Below are 18,582 nucleotides of genomic sequence, written 5' to 3'. Positions count from 1 at the left end.
CTGTGTGGTTGGGAAGGGGGGGGGTCAGCAATCCACTTGCTGCGAGACAGCCGAGCCGGGGGACAAGGAGACCCCCCTCCCCCGCTCACGCTGGCCGCGATCTTCGGGGTGGAGCTCCCCGAACGCTCGCCCTTCGCCCACCCCACTCACGGACGACCGACACGCCGCCGGCTGGCCCTCGGGCCCTCCGACCGGGTCCGTCAAGGTGAGCCGTCAGGTTCCGAAACGGGATGGCTTCCCGGAGCCAAGAGAGGATCCGTGAAGGATATCTTCCGCACGGCAGGGAATGCGCAGCCCCGTGACCAGTTACCCGCCCTCCCCCGTGTCCAAGAGGGGGGGTCTCATTCACTTCCAGGCGTTTCAGCACCGTGTCCACCAGGGGGCGATACACAGACCATCCATTTTCCAACCCACCTGCCCACACGTCCGCTTCCTAAACGCTTCAACCAGCTCGGGGTAACGGGGGAGCCGGGGCCTATCCCGGGAAACGCCGGGCGGAAAAGCAGGGTACGCCCTGGACGGGACGCCAGTCTATTGCAGGGCAGATACCCAAGCCCAGACACCGACACGGACACACTCACACCAGGGCCAGTTTTCCCAGAAGCCCACCAACCCACCAGCCTGTCTCTGGACTGTAATGTAAACCCCTACGCTACCCTGCCGCCTGCTCCAAAAACCAGGGAGCGTGGCCTTTGCAGGAGAGCTTGGGAACGGTTATTTTAGCCACCTGCAGAAAACGCTATCCGTATTTGCGACGGTTCACCAGGTCGTAGCAACGCGACGTTGGGGCAGCCTGTGCGGCCCACGAGCCCCCTCTGCGCGGGCAAGACAAGAAGTCGAATGGATCACGTGTTAAAACGTTGTACCCCGGAAACTAAACTCCTCTCTGCCCTCCGTCGACCGGGGAAGGGACGACAACCGATTTGCGGCATCTTACACTGGAAAGTCGTTAATGATGACACCCTCCCCGTCATCAGTTCCGTGATCCGGGACAACAGCAGGCTCGCTCTTGACCCGCGTGGTCCAGTTTCACGGACCCACACTGCGGCGCTGGTCGCGGTTCCCGATAACCGGGCAGCTGGGGGCCGGAAAGTGTGAAAAACCGACGCACCAAGCTTTGCACAAAGGGAGGCGGGAGCCTGGCACAAGCCGCTCGGCCGATACCGGCTACATGAGACCCAGGGATCGAGGCGGGCGGCCCGTCGCCTGGGACTCGGAGATCCCGGAGACGAGCCGGTGCGCTCCACTGTGCGTTTGCTTCAGATGCCCCAGCCGGACTTCCTCGGAATCGCCTCCCCCCGCCCCCCCGCGGGGCCCGGAGACGCTCATTTCCCGCGCGAGCGTCTGCGAGAGACCCCCCAGCTGGCACAGCGGGCCGACCGCGCTGACCTCATTGTCGTCACTGCTGGAAAACAGGCCAGCTGGGCGGGGGGTTACGGTAAGCAAGCCGCGAGGTCGGTCAGTCGGCAGCGAGCGGACGTGGGGGGGGGGCGGCTGTAGCCCCCCCCAACCACAACTAACTGACGTCCGATCGATTGAGCCCACGGCTGCCCGGCCCGATCTCCTCTGGTCTTTCACCGGACCTGCCACCAGGGGGCGCTCAGGGGCTCGGCTGCCTGTAAATAGCCTCACCGGGTGCGGGCGAGCTAACTAAGCGGGTAACGGGCGAAGGGGCCGGTATTTAAGATGCACGGTGTTGGCGGTGGCTGTGGTTGAGCCAGGGTCCTCATGAATAAAGACCCCGAGGACCCCAGGGGTTTTTAATGAGCTCACACCCCCCTCGAGCTGCCTCACCTCGCCCCTCACTCACACTCGATCGCCTCGGTCGCAGCGGCCAAGAACGGACACAGCGAGGCCTTGAGAGGCAGGGCGCCGTATAAGTGCAGTCATTGCCGCTGCCAGCAGAGTGCCCCCTGCGCCGAGCGGCTCACAGAAAAACGCAAGGGACGCTCCCTCCCCCTTCAAACCCGCTCCCGAAGACACCCCTGATCCGCAGATCACAGGTTTCGTCCCGGACACTCCTGTGTGTAAAAACACACCCGGCGGGCAAGATAAATTCAGTCCGCTAGACTGGAGTCGCGGAGAACGAGACAGCGCCGTGGATGAACGTCATTGGACAAGAATGAAGTGTGGGGCTATGGAGTGCAAGGGGAGGGGCTATGTCAGATATAGGCGGGGTTTAGAATGGGTTGGGTGGGGTTATATAAACATGGGAGGGGCTTGGTGGGGCATGGGGCGGGGTTAAGTAGTCAATGCAATGTAAAATGTACTACAATTTATTTCATTGGAATGATTGTAGAACCCCTTATTTCCCTGAATCTCCCATTTTGTTCCAGCTTTTTGATGGAAAACTGCACCATCGTTCATGACTGCAGGGAGCAGTAAAAAAACAACAGAGTGTAATCAGGTGACATCACGAAACAGAGGATCCATCCCTGATTGCAAAGGATTCAGCACCAGAATACGCGCGACTCTGGACTGGAAACAACACTCTCCACTGGGTGGGAAATTTTCCACAGAATCACTCAGTTACACGTTACAGCTGAGATACATTACTATAGCCCCTATTGTAACAGACTGTTCTACTGCACTGGGACTGTAGCCCCTATTGTAACAGACTGTTCTACTGCACTGGGACTGTAGCCCCTATTGTAACAGGACTGTTCTACTGCACTGGGACTGTAGCTCCTATTGTAACTGGACTGTTCTACTGCACTGGGACTGTAGCTCCTATTGTAACAGACTGTTCTACTGCACTGGGACTGTAGCTCCTATTGTAACAGACTGTTCTACTGCACTGGGACTGTAGCTCCTATTGTAACAGGACTGTTCTACTGGACTGGGACTGTAGCTCCTATTGTAACAGGACTGTTCTACTGCACTGGGACTGTAGCTCCTATTGTAACTGGACTGTTCTACTGCACTGGGACTGTAGCTCCTATTGTAACTGGACTGTTCTACTGCACTGGGACTGTAGCTCCTATTGTAACTGGACTGTTCTACTAGACTGGGACTGTATAGGAACAAGGATATTGACTTCAATATTAAATGCAGACTGTTTGCCCTTAACGGAGGTGTTGACAATAAAGGAAAAATCTGACACTAACAAGACCACAGCCTTCATGCTGGAGAAGGTCTGTATTACCCCATTACTCCATTATTATTGTGTTATGTTATTTTGTTACTATAATACTTCATTAGTATATTACGATATTAATCCATTTCTCTATTACTGTATTACTACATGAATCCATTACGACATCACGATATTGCCATATTACTATATTAATCCATAACTCCGTTCCTATACTGCTCCGACACTATATCCCGACATGACGACGTGGCTCTGCCGCTGTCGCGCTGCGGGCGCTCGCAGTCAGGGATTTCCCCCCGCGCGCGCCGCTGACGAGCCCTCTGCGCGCGCCAGCTGCCGGGGGCTGTTATTCTAGTAACAAAAGAGATCCCGGTGCAGGTAAGGCCGGGAGCCCGTGGACGTGGAGAGTCTGGCCCGCAGCCCGCGGTGCTGAACGGGCTGGCTGGATCAGAACCGCAGGGCCGCTGGCTTCTCGCACCCGAACTGAACAGCCTGTAGCCTCTGTAGCTCTGCGGCCCGGGGTCTGAGGAGCCGATGTCACTCCCGGGCCTGCCTGCCGCTCACGAGCCCGGCTGAAGCTGTGTCGCCAGAGAGCGGCAGGAGGGCTCGCCGGCTCGAACGGCACCGGCTCTGCGGGTCAGCCCGGACCGCCCGGACCGCCCGGACCGCCCGGACCGCCCGACCCGCTCGTACGCGCGCGCGCAGGCGAGGAAAAAAAAGGTTTGATAGAAATTCGGAAAGATCCGGTTTCTTTTACTCGTCCCTTCGGTTACAATTTCCAGATAAACGATTTAAGACCTCGATCTCATCATTTCTTCAACCCCCGGTGACTGCTTTCCGCCCGCTGTTGTATAGTATATGTACTGGGGTAAAGAAGAGATGAGATTGAAAGTGAATGCCTGCAGGTATCGGCCTCCTGATTGACGGACAGTGAAAGGTTCGCGCCGTGTTCCTACTGTGACACACGGTCCACAAGCTCAGATAGCTCCGCTGGCCCGGAGACGGCTCGGCAGCTCAGACGAAGCGCCGACATACCGCAGTCACTGCGCTCCTGCTCCCGGGGAGCCCCAGCCCCGAGGGGTTCGCAGGTCCCCGATAAATCCGCCGGACCGCGATCAGAGGGAGGGGAGAGGATTCCCGAGGGCAGAGAGCTCAGCTGACACCCCCTGACCCTGCAGCTCCACAGCTCCCTCCTCTGGACACCCCGCTCCTCTGGTACCTTAAACACCTGGGGGTCCCCGGGGCTGGGGCGCTCTGCTCCAAGCAGCAGTATAAATAAGGGGGTGCTCATTCCATTGAGAACAGTTTCATAACCCGGAACAGGAGTGTAACACAGAACCAATGAACTGATGTTCATTTCTTTCAGGAGATGACTCTCATGCAGTGTCTACAGGTTTAATCAACACACGATTGAGCTGGTCTAGCGTCTAGCTTGTCAATACAGCCCTTACAGAGACAGTCATCTGCAACAGAGACACAGATCACAGTGAGACTGGGGCTCCTTTACAGCTCTCTGTCTGTCCCAGACTGGCAGGGAGATTAATATCCTGACTCTATAAGGGCTGTGTCTCTACCTGTAACAGAGACACAGATCACAGTGAGACTGGGACTCCTTTACAGCTCTCTGTCTGCCCAGACTGGCAGTGAGATGAATATCCTGACTCTGTAAGGGCTGTGTCTCTACCTGTAACACTGACACAGATCACAGTGAGACTGGGGCTCCTTTACAGCTCTCTGTCTGTTCCAGACTGGCAGTGAGATTAATATCCTGACTCTATAAGGGCTGTGTCTCTACCTGTAACAGAGACACAGATCACAGTGAGACTGGGGCTCCTTTACAGCTCTCTGTCTGCCCAGACTGGCAGTGAGATGAATATCCTGACTCTGTAAGGGCTGTGTCTCTACCTGTAACACTGACACAGATCACAGTGAGACTGGGGCTCCTTTACAGCTCTCTGTCTGTCCCAGACTGGCAGGGAGATTAATATCCTGACTCTATAAGGGCTGTCTCTACCTGTAACAGAGACACAGATCACAGTGAGACCGAGCTGGAAGAGCAGGTCGTCGCACACATCAAAGCAGGGCCTGACGTATACGAGGCTGAGCTGGCAGTGGTGCCCCGAGCCCTGTGTGTGCGGGCCCGGAGCCTCCGCCCGCAGGCTGCGCACACAGGTGCCACGAGAGCTGCAGTGCTCAGCGCTCACCACAGACGCCAGGCGATCGCGCTGGCAGGCTGTGTGGCACAGGGCAGGGGCAGACTGGGGGGGCCACCGGACCCGTATATAGCGCCTCCCGCGACAGGGAGCGAGAGAATGGTGGGGGCGCAGGGATCTGTCCGAGGGAGAGAACCCCAGGAACCCCAGGCCCGCGGATCAGCGCGGCGAGCTGGAGGAGCCAGAGACAGTCTGCACTGCGCTGGGGGGGGGAGGAGCAGAAGGATTGTGGTCAGTGATCTTTCCTGTGTCACCCCCAGCCCTGCGCCAGGCCACACACACAGAGATACACACACAAACATGAACACACACACACACATACACCCTGCTCATGCTCACACAAACACACTGTGCTATGCACACAAATACACCCCCCCCCACTCACACAAACACACACACACACTCATGCTCTCTCTCACACAAACATGAACACACACACATACACCCTGCTCATGCTCACACAAATACACCCCACCCCCCCACTCACACAAACACACACACACACGTGCATACACACAAATACACAAACATGAACACACACACATACACCCTGCTCATGCTCACACAAACACACTGTGCCATGCACACAAATACACCCCCCCCCCACTCACACACACACTCATGCCCTCTCACACACAGCAGGCTGGGTGTCACCGCCTCCTGCAGCCCTGGTGCTGGGGGGTTTACTGGAGCAGTGCAGGCGGAGGGACGTGTGTAACGGGACACGCTGCAAAACAGCACGCCTGCAAACCCAGCCGCCGCCCCCACTCACAGACACACACTCCACTGGCCACACGGCAGCTCCACGCAGGACTTTCCAAGGCGTGGGTTCCGACCGCATTCCCTGGAGAACCCGACCCCGGCGGGACCGGAGCCGGCGCTCTCACTGGTGTCGGTCCCCCGGGACGCCTCCGTACCGCGCTCCCACGCCGCCACCGGCTGTCCAGGACGCGCGGAGGCGCTCCAGAACTGGGCCGCGAGCGCCGGAAGCGGCAAGAGCCTCCGGTTTCTAGAACGTTCTCGCGACTATCCCCCGGTGCCCTCGCGCCGATCAGTCTCTGGCACGCGACGGGTCACCATTTTCGGACAACTTTATCAAATAAAACTATTGTTATTGTTGTTTAAAATTGAAATTCTAATGACAAGTACAACTAAACTTGCAGGCCAAAAATAATCGATCAATGCCTATGAAACCGTTCCTAAAACTTAAAGAAATAATAAAAGATAATACGTCTCTTTATGCTACCATTATTATTACATACTGTAATTATATAATAATAAATAATATTATTATATAATTATAATATATTGTATGATATTATCCATATCGAGTTACAAGTTATTATGATTTTAATCAATAATAAACTGAAGGTAGAAGCCCGCATCTAAACTCGCCGTTTTTTCATTCCCATTCCGATACGAATTTCTGTGACCTGCCAGTCAAGGCGAACCGGGAAAACACACAGTTTTTAATCGATTTCATGTTTATTATTTAAAGAAAAAAACGCAGCTTGAACTATCCGAATGGAATCGGTGTGTTTCGCCGAGCGGTGACACGGAGCCCGTGAAAGCGCCGTTATCACAATCTCCAGCGGTCCCAGATTAACTCCGAGCTGCAGTCGAAGCCCAGTCCAGTAAAAATAAATAAATATATATATACACGCCCCGCGGCACTGAAACACGACATGTGAGCATCAGAACCAGGAGAGTTCGTTGCGGGTTTTTTTGCGCCGCTCAGGATAGAATTATTCCGCATCTTTCACGACGACTGTCTCTTTGGAACAAGAATAAATCACACATTTCTCGCCAAGACGAGAACGGTGAACGAATTCAGTTCTTTGCGCAGACTTTCCACCCTGAAAATGTCCCCAGTTCGACAGCCGTTCGGATTAAAACGCCCGGGCGCAATCACAGCGTGGACGTCTGGCCGAATCCGACGGCGGACTGCAGGCTTGGGTGTTCAACCCAGAGACCCCGAAACGGCCCGTGAAACACTGGGAGGTGAGGGATGAGCCCCGGCCGTGACACTGGAGGTGCACCGACTCGCACGGAAGCCCACGGACAGAGCGAAAACCGCGTGACCGGGCTGCACCGATCAAGAGCCCGATTTCTAAAAAGGGTCCCGGGAGCGCTCTGCGTGCAGACCTTGTCTCTCGCCGTTCCTGCGATTAAAAACACGAATGGCGTGTTTAATTAATTAAAGTTGAGTTTTAATCGACCCGTTTGTCTGTCCGTGTGACTAATCGCGCCCGCGCGGTATGAGAAGTTATAAGTCTGTGCCAATCTCGAGCCTTTCAGGCGATCGATCGGGTCGCCCAAGTTCGCGATGGAGAGGATGGAGCATGAAGAGCGAACACAGGCCGGCCAGCGGTTTGAAGTCAGTACAACAACGGCAAAATACGAGTCCCCCGGGTCAACCGGTTCCTCTGCGGCGGCGAGTTCTTCTTCTTGGGCTCCGGAGCCGGGAGAGGCAGGCCTGCTTGCGCGGTGGCGGCGATGGCGGGCTTGTGCTTGTGGGAGAAGCAGAGTCTGTATCCCCGACAGCTGCGCCGAACTCGCCTCGATCGAAAGCAGATGCGGCCAGACCTCCCCGCGCCTCGTCACGAAGACCGGCCGGGCTCCGAACCGGGTCTGGGTCTGCACGCTGGACCGTGCTGGAGAGAGAGGGAGGAGGGGGGGGCCGGTTCTGACCCGACCCCCGGGAGGGGGAAGTGGGTACGATATCCCGCCCCCGACCTCAGACCCAGAGCGGTTTGATTCCGATTTTGATTCGTCTTTCGGCGTCTGAGCTGGCCGCTCACGCCCCCGCCGGCCCCGCTGTCGGGCCGCTCTCCGGGACCCCCGGGGTCCCCCGTCCTGCGTGGGGGCGCTGCCTCAGCTCGCGCTGAAATCACGGCGCGCGAAACGTTCGGAGTGCGCAAAAGGAGGACTGTCGCGCGTTCAAACCGCCTCCCCTCCCGGTGGGTGATCCCGGCTCTGTCTGCTTGGGCGTTTTGACACCTCGGGAAGCGCCTTTTAACGAGCGGCGGGGAGCGATCCGGGGTTCGGGCCCGTCGGGGGGGGGGGTTCGGGCCCCACTGGAATCGAATTCTGCACCCCGCCCCCAGCACTGAAGAGACCCCGCTCCTGCCCCCCCCGGGGCAGGACAACACAAGATGGCGGCCGCCACCCCTCTGACCGCCCTGAGCACAGAGGCCCGTCTCCCCCCCCTGCAGCCCCGCAGCCTCACCAGGGGCCCAATCGGACCAGGGGAAACTCCCCGAGCCCAGGGCCCGGCCCGGTGCCCCACACAACAACCGCGCCAGCCTCCCGCCAGGCCCGATCTCCCCTCCCGGCCGGCTCCGGCGGGCCTGCTGCCTCCCGCGGGCCCCGGGCCCCGGAAGAGCCGGGGGGGGGCCCCCGCAGCTGACCCGGGACCGCCCAGGCCGCTGTTTTCGGAAACCGGGGAGGCCTCCCCCAGAGGGGTGGCGCCTCCCGCCCCCCCTCTGCCCTCCCCTGCCCCCCCCACGGCTCCCTTCACGCGTGCCAGGACCAGATCGGCACCGGCGCCAGAACCAGGCGCCCCAGTCCGGAGCCCTCCCCAGGGGCCTGCTGGGCTCCCAGAGCAGAAGGAGACGATCGGTAATTGATCGCTGGTGACCAGGCGACTGATCGGCTGATGGAGACAGGCTGGCGTCTCCCCACCCCCCCCCTCCCCCACCCCCCTTCCTGCAGAGCTGGCAGCACCTGGCCACCCGCCTCCCGACGACCGCCCGAGCACCCAGCACCTACCTCTCATCGCGGCTCCGTCTCCCGGCGGCCCGAAGCCTCCCTCTCGTCAGCCCCCTGTGCGCGAGGCACCTGCTCGCCCCACACGAGAAACCACAGCCGCGCAACGCTGAGCCGGCGGCGCCCGTCTCCACAGCGCTCTCTCTCCCCCTGCCACTCGAGAGCACCTCGCACTCGTCCCCTTTAAACCCCCTTCCACCCAAGCGCCGGCTCCGCCCCCCAGCGCCTGACTGTCGGCCGTCCCAGCCAGTCAGGGGCGGACGGGGGGGCGGGGCCGAGGGAGCCGGGGGGCGGGGCCAAGGAGGGGGGGTGGGGGCAGCCTCAGCTCCTCAGTGGAGAGCAGCCTGCAGCTCCATCGCCGACACCGGCCGGCCCCGCGGGCCTCCGCCGCCCGAGCCTGCCCCGGCCGTCAGCCGATCCGCCAGGACCCCCGGGGAAGGATCCCAGGGGAGCTGGCGGGCGGAATCCGGAACGGTCTCAAAAATCCCGGGCACCCACGCAGATCTCCATCCCTTCCTCCCCCGGGAAGGCCACGGGGAACCTCGGGACGGGTCCCGAATCGGTATTCCCGACCGCCGGGGACTCGCGTTCGGACACGCCGGAGCCACACGGCCCGAGCGCAGGCTGGGCCGCGATTCCGAGGGACCGCGATGACGGGGGACGCGCCAAGCCTAGTCACAACACCAAGCATGCGACAGAGGAGGCACAAACACCGCAGCGCCTGCTATAGACCGGGGGGGCCTGAACTCCAGACTCTGGGATCACTATCCCCCCCCCCACCACCAGCTCTGTCCTGTCTCTCCCTCCCCGTTCCCGTTCCTCCCAGCCCCGGATCGGCCAGAGCGGGCGACCCCAGCGCAGACGCCTTCTGGGAACAAGCGGGTCGAGATCGGACCGCGGCTCCGCCAGGACACACGCGCCTCCTGCAGCCGGGAAACCCGAGGACAGCAGGCTGGGGTTCGAACCCGGGGAGGCCAACAGAGAGAGACAGCGAACGAGAGAGAGAGAGCAGGCAGGAGTGGGTTTGGGGGTGCAGGTGCAGGCGGCCCCCTCGTCTTTAAATAGCGCCAAGCAGGTGCGATCCTGCCCGCACACGCGCCCCGCAGGAGAGGGAGGAGGGAGCCGGCGGCCGTTTGCGAGGCTGCAGCAGGTGGGGACCCCCCCTGCCCCCTCCTGCCCCCCGTCCCTCCCCATAACCTCACCACTCTCTCCCCACGACTGCCTTCACACGCGCTGCCTGTGCACAACCACAGGCCTGCTACTGCTCCACCCTCTCTCACACTCACAGGCTGCAGCAGCAGCACCACACACACGCGCACATGCAAATACAAGCGCACACACATGCAAACACACACGCGCGCGCACACAAACACAAACGCACACAGGCGCACACATGCAAACACAAACACAAACGCACACACGCAACCAAGCGCGCACACACAGACGCGTGCACACATGCAAACACAAACGCACACGCAAACACAAACGCACACGCGGTCTCCTGGCGGTACTGCTCGAATCCGACGCTCCGAGCCTGTGTGCCCGCAACTGGAGCGGTCAGTCAGAGTGACTGTGCCACTACCCCCTGGATTTGAACCCCCAGCCTCCAGGTCCTCTGAACACTGTCTCACTTTCATAACAGTGAAGATACTGGGAGGAACATCTGGACAGTCAGAGAGGTCGTGTATAAACGGAGACAGACTGCAGACTGAGCTGTGCTGTGATAGAGAGAGAGAGAGACAGGCAGACTGAGCTGTGATAGAGAGAGAGAGACAGGCAGACTGAGCTGTGATGGAGAGAGAGAGACAGGCAGACTGAGCTGTGATGGAGAGAGAGAGACAGGCAGACTGAGCTGTGATGGAGAGAGAGACAGGCAGACTGAGCTGTATTGGAGAGAGAGAGACAGGCAGACTGAGCTGTGATGGAGAGAGAGACAGGCAGTGGCATCTGCCAGTGTTTGCCAGGTCTTGAAACCCGAAGTGGCTGAGATAGAACTCATCTGCTGCTTCCACGCGTCTTGCTTACGGAGAGCAATCGGAAACCTAGATCGCTGACAGAAATTAGGAAGGGCTGTGGTCGCGGTTCAGATAAGGGTTGATCCCTGATAAACAAGCAGGGCAGTTTGGGAAACACATCAAAACCACCACAATCACGACACGGACACGGACACGGACACAGACACGGACACAGACACGGACACGCTCAGCGCTGCTGGATACTCACACAGGTGCGCCTTCCTGGCGGTGGGGTTTCCTGCAACAGATCAAGAGAGGAGGATCAGATTCCAGGATTGTGTGTGTGTGTGTGTGTGTGTGTGTGCGTGTGCGTGTGCGTGTGTGTGTGTGTGAGCCCGTCTGGGTTTTAGGGAGCAGGGGAGAGGGGGGAGACCAGGCCAGAGGAGACGAGGCCTGGTGGCTGGAGAGGAGCGTCTCTGGCTGTGGGTTCGATCACGAAGCAGAGAGCAGGACCCAGAGTCTGGGCTCCGACCGCACCACTGAGAACCGGCCGGGCTGGGGGTCGCACACGCCCTGCGCCCCCCGATATTTACAGCGCCAGCTCAGCGATGGAGGAGAGAGATAAGGGCGTCTGGCGAAGGCCTGCTGCCCCCACACTCGGCACACAACACACCGGCGGCCCCCCCTCTTCCTCTGTCAGTCGCAGCCTCTGAAGAAGGTTTTTTTTTTCGACAGCACAATGACAGCTGCTGAGCCAGCAGAAAGGAAAGACGATGCAGAGGCTGACACACGCACACACGCCGCCCTGTGCAGGTGTGGAAACCCCCCCCCCCCGTGATCGGACACAGCTCTAGAGGACTGTAGAGATCAGACACAGCTCTAGAGGACTGTAGAGATCGGACACAGCTCTAGAGGACTGTAGAGATCGGACACAGCTCTAGAGGACTGTAGAGATCGGACACAGCTCTAGTAGACTGTAGAGATCGGACACAGCTCTAGTGGACTGTAGAGATCGGACACAGCTCTAGAGGACTGTAGAGATCGGACACAGCTCTAGAGGACTGTAGAGATCGGACACAGCTCTAGTGGACTGTAGAGATCGGACACAGCTCTAGTGGACTGTAGAGATCGGACACAGCTCTAGAGGACTGTAGAGATCGGACACAGCTCTAGTGGACTGTAGAGATCGGACACAGCTCTAGTGGACTGTAGAGATCGGACACAGCTCTAGAGGACTGTAGAGATCGGACACAGCTCTAGTTGACTGTAGAGATCAGACAGTTCTAGTAGACTGTAGAGATCAGACACAGCTCTAATGGACTGTAGAGATCGGACAGTTCTAGTAGACTGTAGAGACCTGAAACACTCTAGAGGACTGTAGAGATCGGACACAGCTCTAGTGGACTGTAGAGATCGGACAGTTCTAGTAGACTGTAAAGATCAGACACAGCTCTAGTGGACTGTAGAGATCGGACACAGCTCTAGTGGACTGTAGAGATCAGACACAGCTCTAGTGGACTGTAGAGATCGGACACAGCTCTAGTGGACTGTAGAGATCGGACACAGCTCTAAGGATCTGAAACAGCTCTAATGGACTGTAGAGATCAGACAGTTCTAGTAGACTGTAGAGACCTGAAACACTCTAGAGGACTGTAGAGATCGGACACAGCTCTAGTGGACTGTAGAGATCGGACAGTTCTAGTAGACTGTAAAGATCAGACACAGCTCTAGTGGACTGTAGAGATCGGACACAGCTCTAGTGGACTGTAGAGATCGGACACAGCTCTAAGGATCTGAAACAGCTCTAATGGACTGTAGAGATCAGACAGTTCTAGTAGACTGTAGAGACCTGAAACACTCTAGAGGACTGTAGAGATCGGACACAGCTCTAGTGGACTGTAGAGATCGGACAGTTCTAGTAGACTGTAAAGATCAGACACAGCTCTAGTGGACTGTAGAGATCGGACACAGCTCTAGTGGACTGTAGAGATCGGACACAGCTCTAGTGGACTGTAGAGATCGGACACAGCTCTAAGGATCTGAAACAGCTCTAATGGACTGTAGAGATCAGACAGTTCTAGTAGACTGTAGAGACCTGAAACACTCTAGAGGACTGTAGAGATCGGACACAGCTCTAGAGGACTGTAGAGATCGGACAGTTCTAGTAGACTGTAGAGATCAGACACAGCTCTAATGGACTGTAGAGATCAGACGCAGTTCTAGAGGACTGTAGAGACCTGAAACTCTCTAGAGGACTGTAGAGACCTGAAACTCTCTAGAGGACTGTAGAGACATGAAACTCTCTAGAGGACTGTAGAGACCTGAAACTCTCTAGAGGACTGTAGAGACCTGAAACTCTCTAGAGGACTGTAGAGACCTGAAACTCTCTAGAGGACTGTAGAGACCTGAAACTCTCTAGAGGACTGTAGAGACCTGAAACTCTCTAGAGGACTGTAGAGACCTGAAACTCTCTAGAGGACTGTAGAGACCTGAAACTCTCTAGAGGACTGTAGAGACCTGAAACTCTCTAGAGGACTGTAGAGACCTGAAACTCTCTAGAGGACTGTAGAGACCTGAAACTCTCTAGAGGACTGTAGAGACCTGAAACTCTCTAGAGGACTGTAGAGACCTGAAACTCTCTAGAGGACTGTAGAGACCTGAAACTCTCTAGAGGACTGTAGAGACCTGAAACTCTCTAGAGGACTGTAGAGACCTGAAACTCTCTAGAGGACTGTAGAGACCTGAAACTCTCTAGAGGACTGTAGAGACCTGAAACTCTCTAGAGGACTGTAGAGACCTGAAACTCTCTAGAGGACTGTAGAGACCTGAAACTCTCTAGAGGACTGTAGAGACCTGAAACTCTCTAGAGGACTGTAGAGACCTGAAACTCTCTAGAGGACTGTAGAGACCTGAAACTCTCTAGAGGACTGTAGAGACCTGAAACTCTCTAGAGGACTGTAGAGACCTGAAACTCTCTAGAGGACTGTAGAGACATGAAAGGGGCGAAGGAGGGGGGAGAGCAGCAGAGCAAATATATTTACATGCACTAAGACTTTTGTCCCCCCCACCTCATTCAGCAGTCTAAACCCACTGTGCCTCTCTGTCAGGCCGCACGTCAGTGCTCAGGCAAGATCGACACACGTGTGTCAGGACCACAGAGCAGGTGCTGCTCTCTCCATCCCGCGCTGAAACCAACCCTTTACCAGCTTCACTCACCCTGGTAAACCAACCCTTTACTACGTGTTACAACCCCAACTACGTGTGGCTGAAGGAAAGGCAGAGAGAGGAGAGAGAAGAGATCGAGAGGGAAAGTCTCTATCTCAATAATAATACAGTGTGTGATCTCCTGCCCCAGCCTGAGGAACAGACAGTGAGCCTGTCTCTCAATAATAATACAGTGTGTGATCTCCTGTCCCAGCCTGAGGAACAGACAGTGAGCCTGTCTCTCAATAATAATAATACAGTGTGTGATCTCCTGTCACAACCTGAGGAACAGACAGTGAGCCTGTCTCTCAATAATAATAATACAGTGTGTGATCTCCTGTCACAGCTTGGGGAACAGACAGTGAGCCTGTCTCTCGATAATAATACAGTATGTGATCTCCTGTCACAGCCTGAGGAACAGACAGTGAGCCTGTCTCTCAATAATAATAATGCAGTGTGTGATCTCCTGTCACAACCTGAGGAACAGACAGTGAGCCTGTTCCTCAATAATAATACAGTATGTGATCTCCTGCCACAACCTGAGGAACAGACAGTGAGCCTGTCTCTCAATAATAATAATACAGTGTGTGATCTCCTGTCAGAGCCTGAGGAACAGACAGTGAGCCTGTCTATCAATAATAATAATACAGTGTGAGATCTCCTGTCCCAGCCTGAGGAACAGACAGTGAGCCTGTCTCTCAATAATAATAATACAGTGTGTGATCTCCTGTCAGAGCCTGAGGAACAGACAGTGAGCCTGTCTATCAATAATAATAATACAGTGTGAGATCTCCTGTCCCAGCCTGAGGAACAGACAGTGAGCCTGTCTCTCAATAATAATAATACAGTGTGAGATCTCCTGTCCCAGCCTGAGGAACAGTGAGCCTGTCACTTAATATTAATACTGGGTCATTGTTGTCAGCAGGTGTAAATGTTTACTAATTGTTATTGCTAGTACAGATGGACAAATTGAGTTCTATCTCTTTAGACATCTACAGTATGTAAAATGTCTCCTGGTGTTTGCAGTGTCTTGCCAAAGTGTTACGATAGAAAGCCACAGTTTTTCCCAGTCTGTGCACACAGATCCACCCTGACAAACAAAAAAGAAACTTCTCACTTACACACACACAGGGGCACGCACGCACACAGGGGCACGCACACAGCGACGCACACAGGCTCACTGACACACATACACCTGGAGCAACATTCCCAGGGACACACCCCAGCAGTGACATCATCACCAGCCAATGGGAGGGCTCGACTCCCTGCGGGCACGCGGTCAAGGACCCCGGGCAGCAGAGCAGCAGGGTGTCCAGCCGGAATGCCTGCAGCAGGACCCAGCCTCGTGCTCTCTCTCCATTTGTTATTGCCCCCTACACACAGATCACAGCCCTTGCCAGTCTCTCGACTCGGGCGCGCTCACGGGTCCCCAGAAGAGAGGGTGCCCTCGGATAACCCCACAAAAAATAACCAGACCGTGTGTTTGTAATCCAACCCTTCTCTCTCATCATTGTTCACCGGCGTGAAAGGGCTCTCTTCTCATTCCCACAAGAGACACAGACAATCAGACCCCTTCACAGCCGCGGCCCTGTCTGTGCCGGCACAGCAGTCCTGATGCAGCCGCGGGGAAGCAGATCCAGCTCCAGATCTTCACCCGGGTGAGACGGACAGGGGCCTCAACCCCCCCCCCACAGACACTCCCCGTGCACCACAGTCTGACCAGACCCAAAAGCTCTTTATATGAAGGAGGGGACCTTCTTCACCCCCACTGAAGCGCAGCCCTACTGGGGGGCCCACAGCAGCCCCACTGAAGCACAGCCCCGCTGGGGGACACACAGCAGCCCCCCTGGGGGACACACAGCAGCCCCACTGAAGCGCAGCCCCACTGAAGGAGAGCCCCACTGGGGGGCCCACAGCAGCCCCACTGAAGCACAGCCCCACTGGGGGACACACAGCAGCCCCCCTGGGGGACACACAGCAGCCCCACTGAAGCACAGCCCCACTGGGGGACACACAGCAGCCCCCCTGGGGGACACACAGCAGCCCCACTGAAGCGCAGCCCCACTGAAGGAGAGCCCCACTGGGGGGCCCACAGCAGCCCCACTGAAGCACAGCCCCACTGGGGGACACACAGCAGCCCCACTGAAGCACAGCCCCACTGGGGGGCCCACAGCAGCCCCACTGAAGCACAGCCCCACTGGGGGACACACAGCAGCCCCACTGAAGCACAGCCCCACTGGGGGGCCCACAGCAGCCCCACTGAAGCACAGCCCCACTGGGGGACACACAGCAGCCCCACTGAAGGAGAGCCCCACTGGGGGGCCCACAGCAGCCCCACTGAAGCACAGCCCCACTGGGGGACACACAGCAGCCCCACTGAAGCACAGCCCCACTGGGGGACACACAGCAGCCCCACTGGGGGACACACAGCAGCCCCACTGCACACAGGCCAGGGCCCGGGGGCAGGAGAGAGGAACGGGGAATCACTGTACACACTTCGCGCCTCACACCCCTCTGTGTTTGGGACTGTAGAGATCAAGTTCCCTTGACCCGCCTATCAGTGACAATCCGCCCCTCCCCTTCACTGAGCTCTGTGAGGCCCTGAAGCCCGGCCCGTGGTGACCAAGCACCAGACCTGCACACAACACCTGGGTAATCTCAGGTAATGAGGAAAGCAATTATCCTAACGAGCTGGCACCAGCACTCAATACCAATCCTCTCTGCTTAAGCAGGGTGCTGAGTTGAGGGGGGGGAGGGAGTTGCGTAAGAGGCCAGTCAAAGCTGCTGTTTTATGTGAAGTTTGTGTTTGTGGAGGAGAGGCGTTAGAGATCAGGAGCGACTATAGATATAGAAACCAGCTGCTAAATATACTCTTGACCCTTGCCCAGCAAATCCAGTGGATTAGGAGATTAAACAAGATTCTTACCTACAGAGGTAAGAAGTGGGAGAGGGAGAGGAGGAGGGAGAGCTGGGGAACTGGAACTGGAGCCAGTGCTGCTGATCCTCTTTCCACACCACAGGGAAATATCCTGGGATTCTGCTGACTCAGGAACACACAGAGCTCTCACTCCCACTCCCCACAGCTGCACTGGCACTGGACTGTAGGGTTACAGTGTGACCCAGACTGGACCGGTGATCTCTGGACTGTAGGGTTACAGTGTGACCCAGACTGGACCAGCGATCTCTGGACTGTAGGGTTACAGTGTGACCCAGACTGGACCAGTGATCTCTGGACTGTAGGGTTACAGTGTGACCCAGACTGGACCAGTGATCTCTGGACTGTAGGGTTACAGTGTGACCCAGACTGGACCAGTGATCTCTGGACTGTAGGGTGACAGTATCCCTGTGGCCGTGTATCTCCCTGCAGGACGGACACTGGAGTGTTGCCTCACTGTCAGTGTGTTAGTGTGCCAGCCAGGCAGTCTCACTGTGAGACTCTCCAGCATCACTCACAATCACATACACAACCTGTCACACAATGACACCGAGAAACACACACCCTGTCACACAATGACACAAAATGACAGAATACCTATCACCCTATTGGACACACATAGAGTCTGTCACACAATGAAACACAATGACACAAACCATGTCACACACCGAGAAACACACACACACACCCTGTCACACAATGACACCGAGAAACACACACCCTGTCACACAATGACACACAGAGAAAGACACACACCCTGTCACACAATAACACTGGGACGACGTCATCGTCACCCTCGGACACGCACGGCCACACGTAGGAAAATCGGATCCCCGAGACCGAAGAGCAGAGCTGCGGAGTCACGAGCCCGGAAAAGCACCTGTCCACCGGGACACCGTGCCCGGAGCGCAAGGAGTGCACCAAGTACTCTCTATCATCATCATTACCATCATCATCATCATCATCATCAGCGAGGGTCACGGGTTCGGCGCAGTTGTGGCTGTGACGCTGTTTGAATTAGACTACAGGACCGCTCACCTGTCTTCGCCGGGGCCGGGCTCTGCGGACTCCGCGGGGACTTGTGGGCGTCATCTTCCATGTCTTTTTCTCCTTCCTCGGTCCCGGGTCTCCTGCCGGGCGTCACTGCGCGTGTCGGGAGACTTCTCCGACCGAGACAGCCGTCGACTTCATCTCGTGCTCAGTCTGTTGTTATCCGCTCGCGAGGAGAGTTCGCGCGGCGCGCCCGGGCCGCGCTCCCGGCTGGGCTCGGCTCACCTGAGCCGAACCCCACCTGTCATCCCTCAGGTGACAGCAACTTCTGCCCCCCTCCCGTGTCCCGCCCCTCTCCCCGCGCCTCCCTCTTTCCCCGGAGCTCGGGGCTGGAAAAGTCCGGGATCCGCTCCTGCCGTCTTC

The 18,582-nt window shown here is 57.0% G+C and overlaps 1 protein-coding gene across 3 annotated transcripts in view; it reads right to left on the bottom strand.

Annotated features, from left to right (window-relative positions):
- rorc (RAR-related orphan receptor C) overlaps window positions 1-18,582 on the bottom strand; it is a 41,498-nt gene extending 22,916 nt beyond the window's left edge. The window contains exons 1-2 of one of the 3 annotated variants that reach the window (XM_088620696.1): window positions 18,208-18,582; window positions 11,299-11,328 (exon numbers count right to left, since the gene is read on the bottom strand). In XM_088620696.1, coding sequence (XP_088476822.1) covers window positions 11,299-11,328; window positions 18,208-18,268 — 91 coding nt within the window. In that variant the 5' untranslated portion in view covers window positions 18,269-18,582. Of the gene's footprint in view, window positions 1-9,078; window positions 9,247-11,298; window positions 11,329-18,207 lie in introns of those variants that run through there. The other 2 variants (XM_088620698.1, XM_088620700.1) reach the window with 2 other exon arrangements.

Source organism: Lepisosteus platostomus, chromosome 26, assembly GCF_059453375.1.
Source record: "Lepisosteus platostomus isolate fLepPlt1 chromosome 26, fLepPlt1.hap1, whole genome shotgun sequence".
NCBI lineage: Eukaryota > Metazoa > Chordata > Actinopteri > Semionotiformes > Lepisosteidae > Lepisosteus > Lepisosteus platostomus.
Note: the sequence above shows the minus strand (reverse complement) of the source record. Positions and strands in the feature narration are given on the sequence as shown.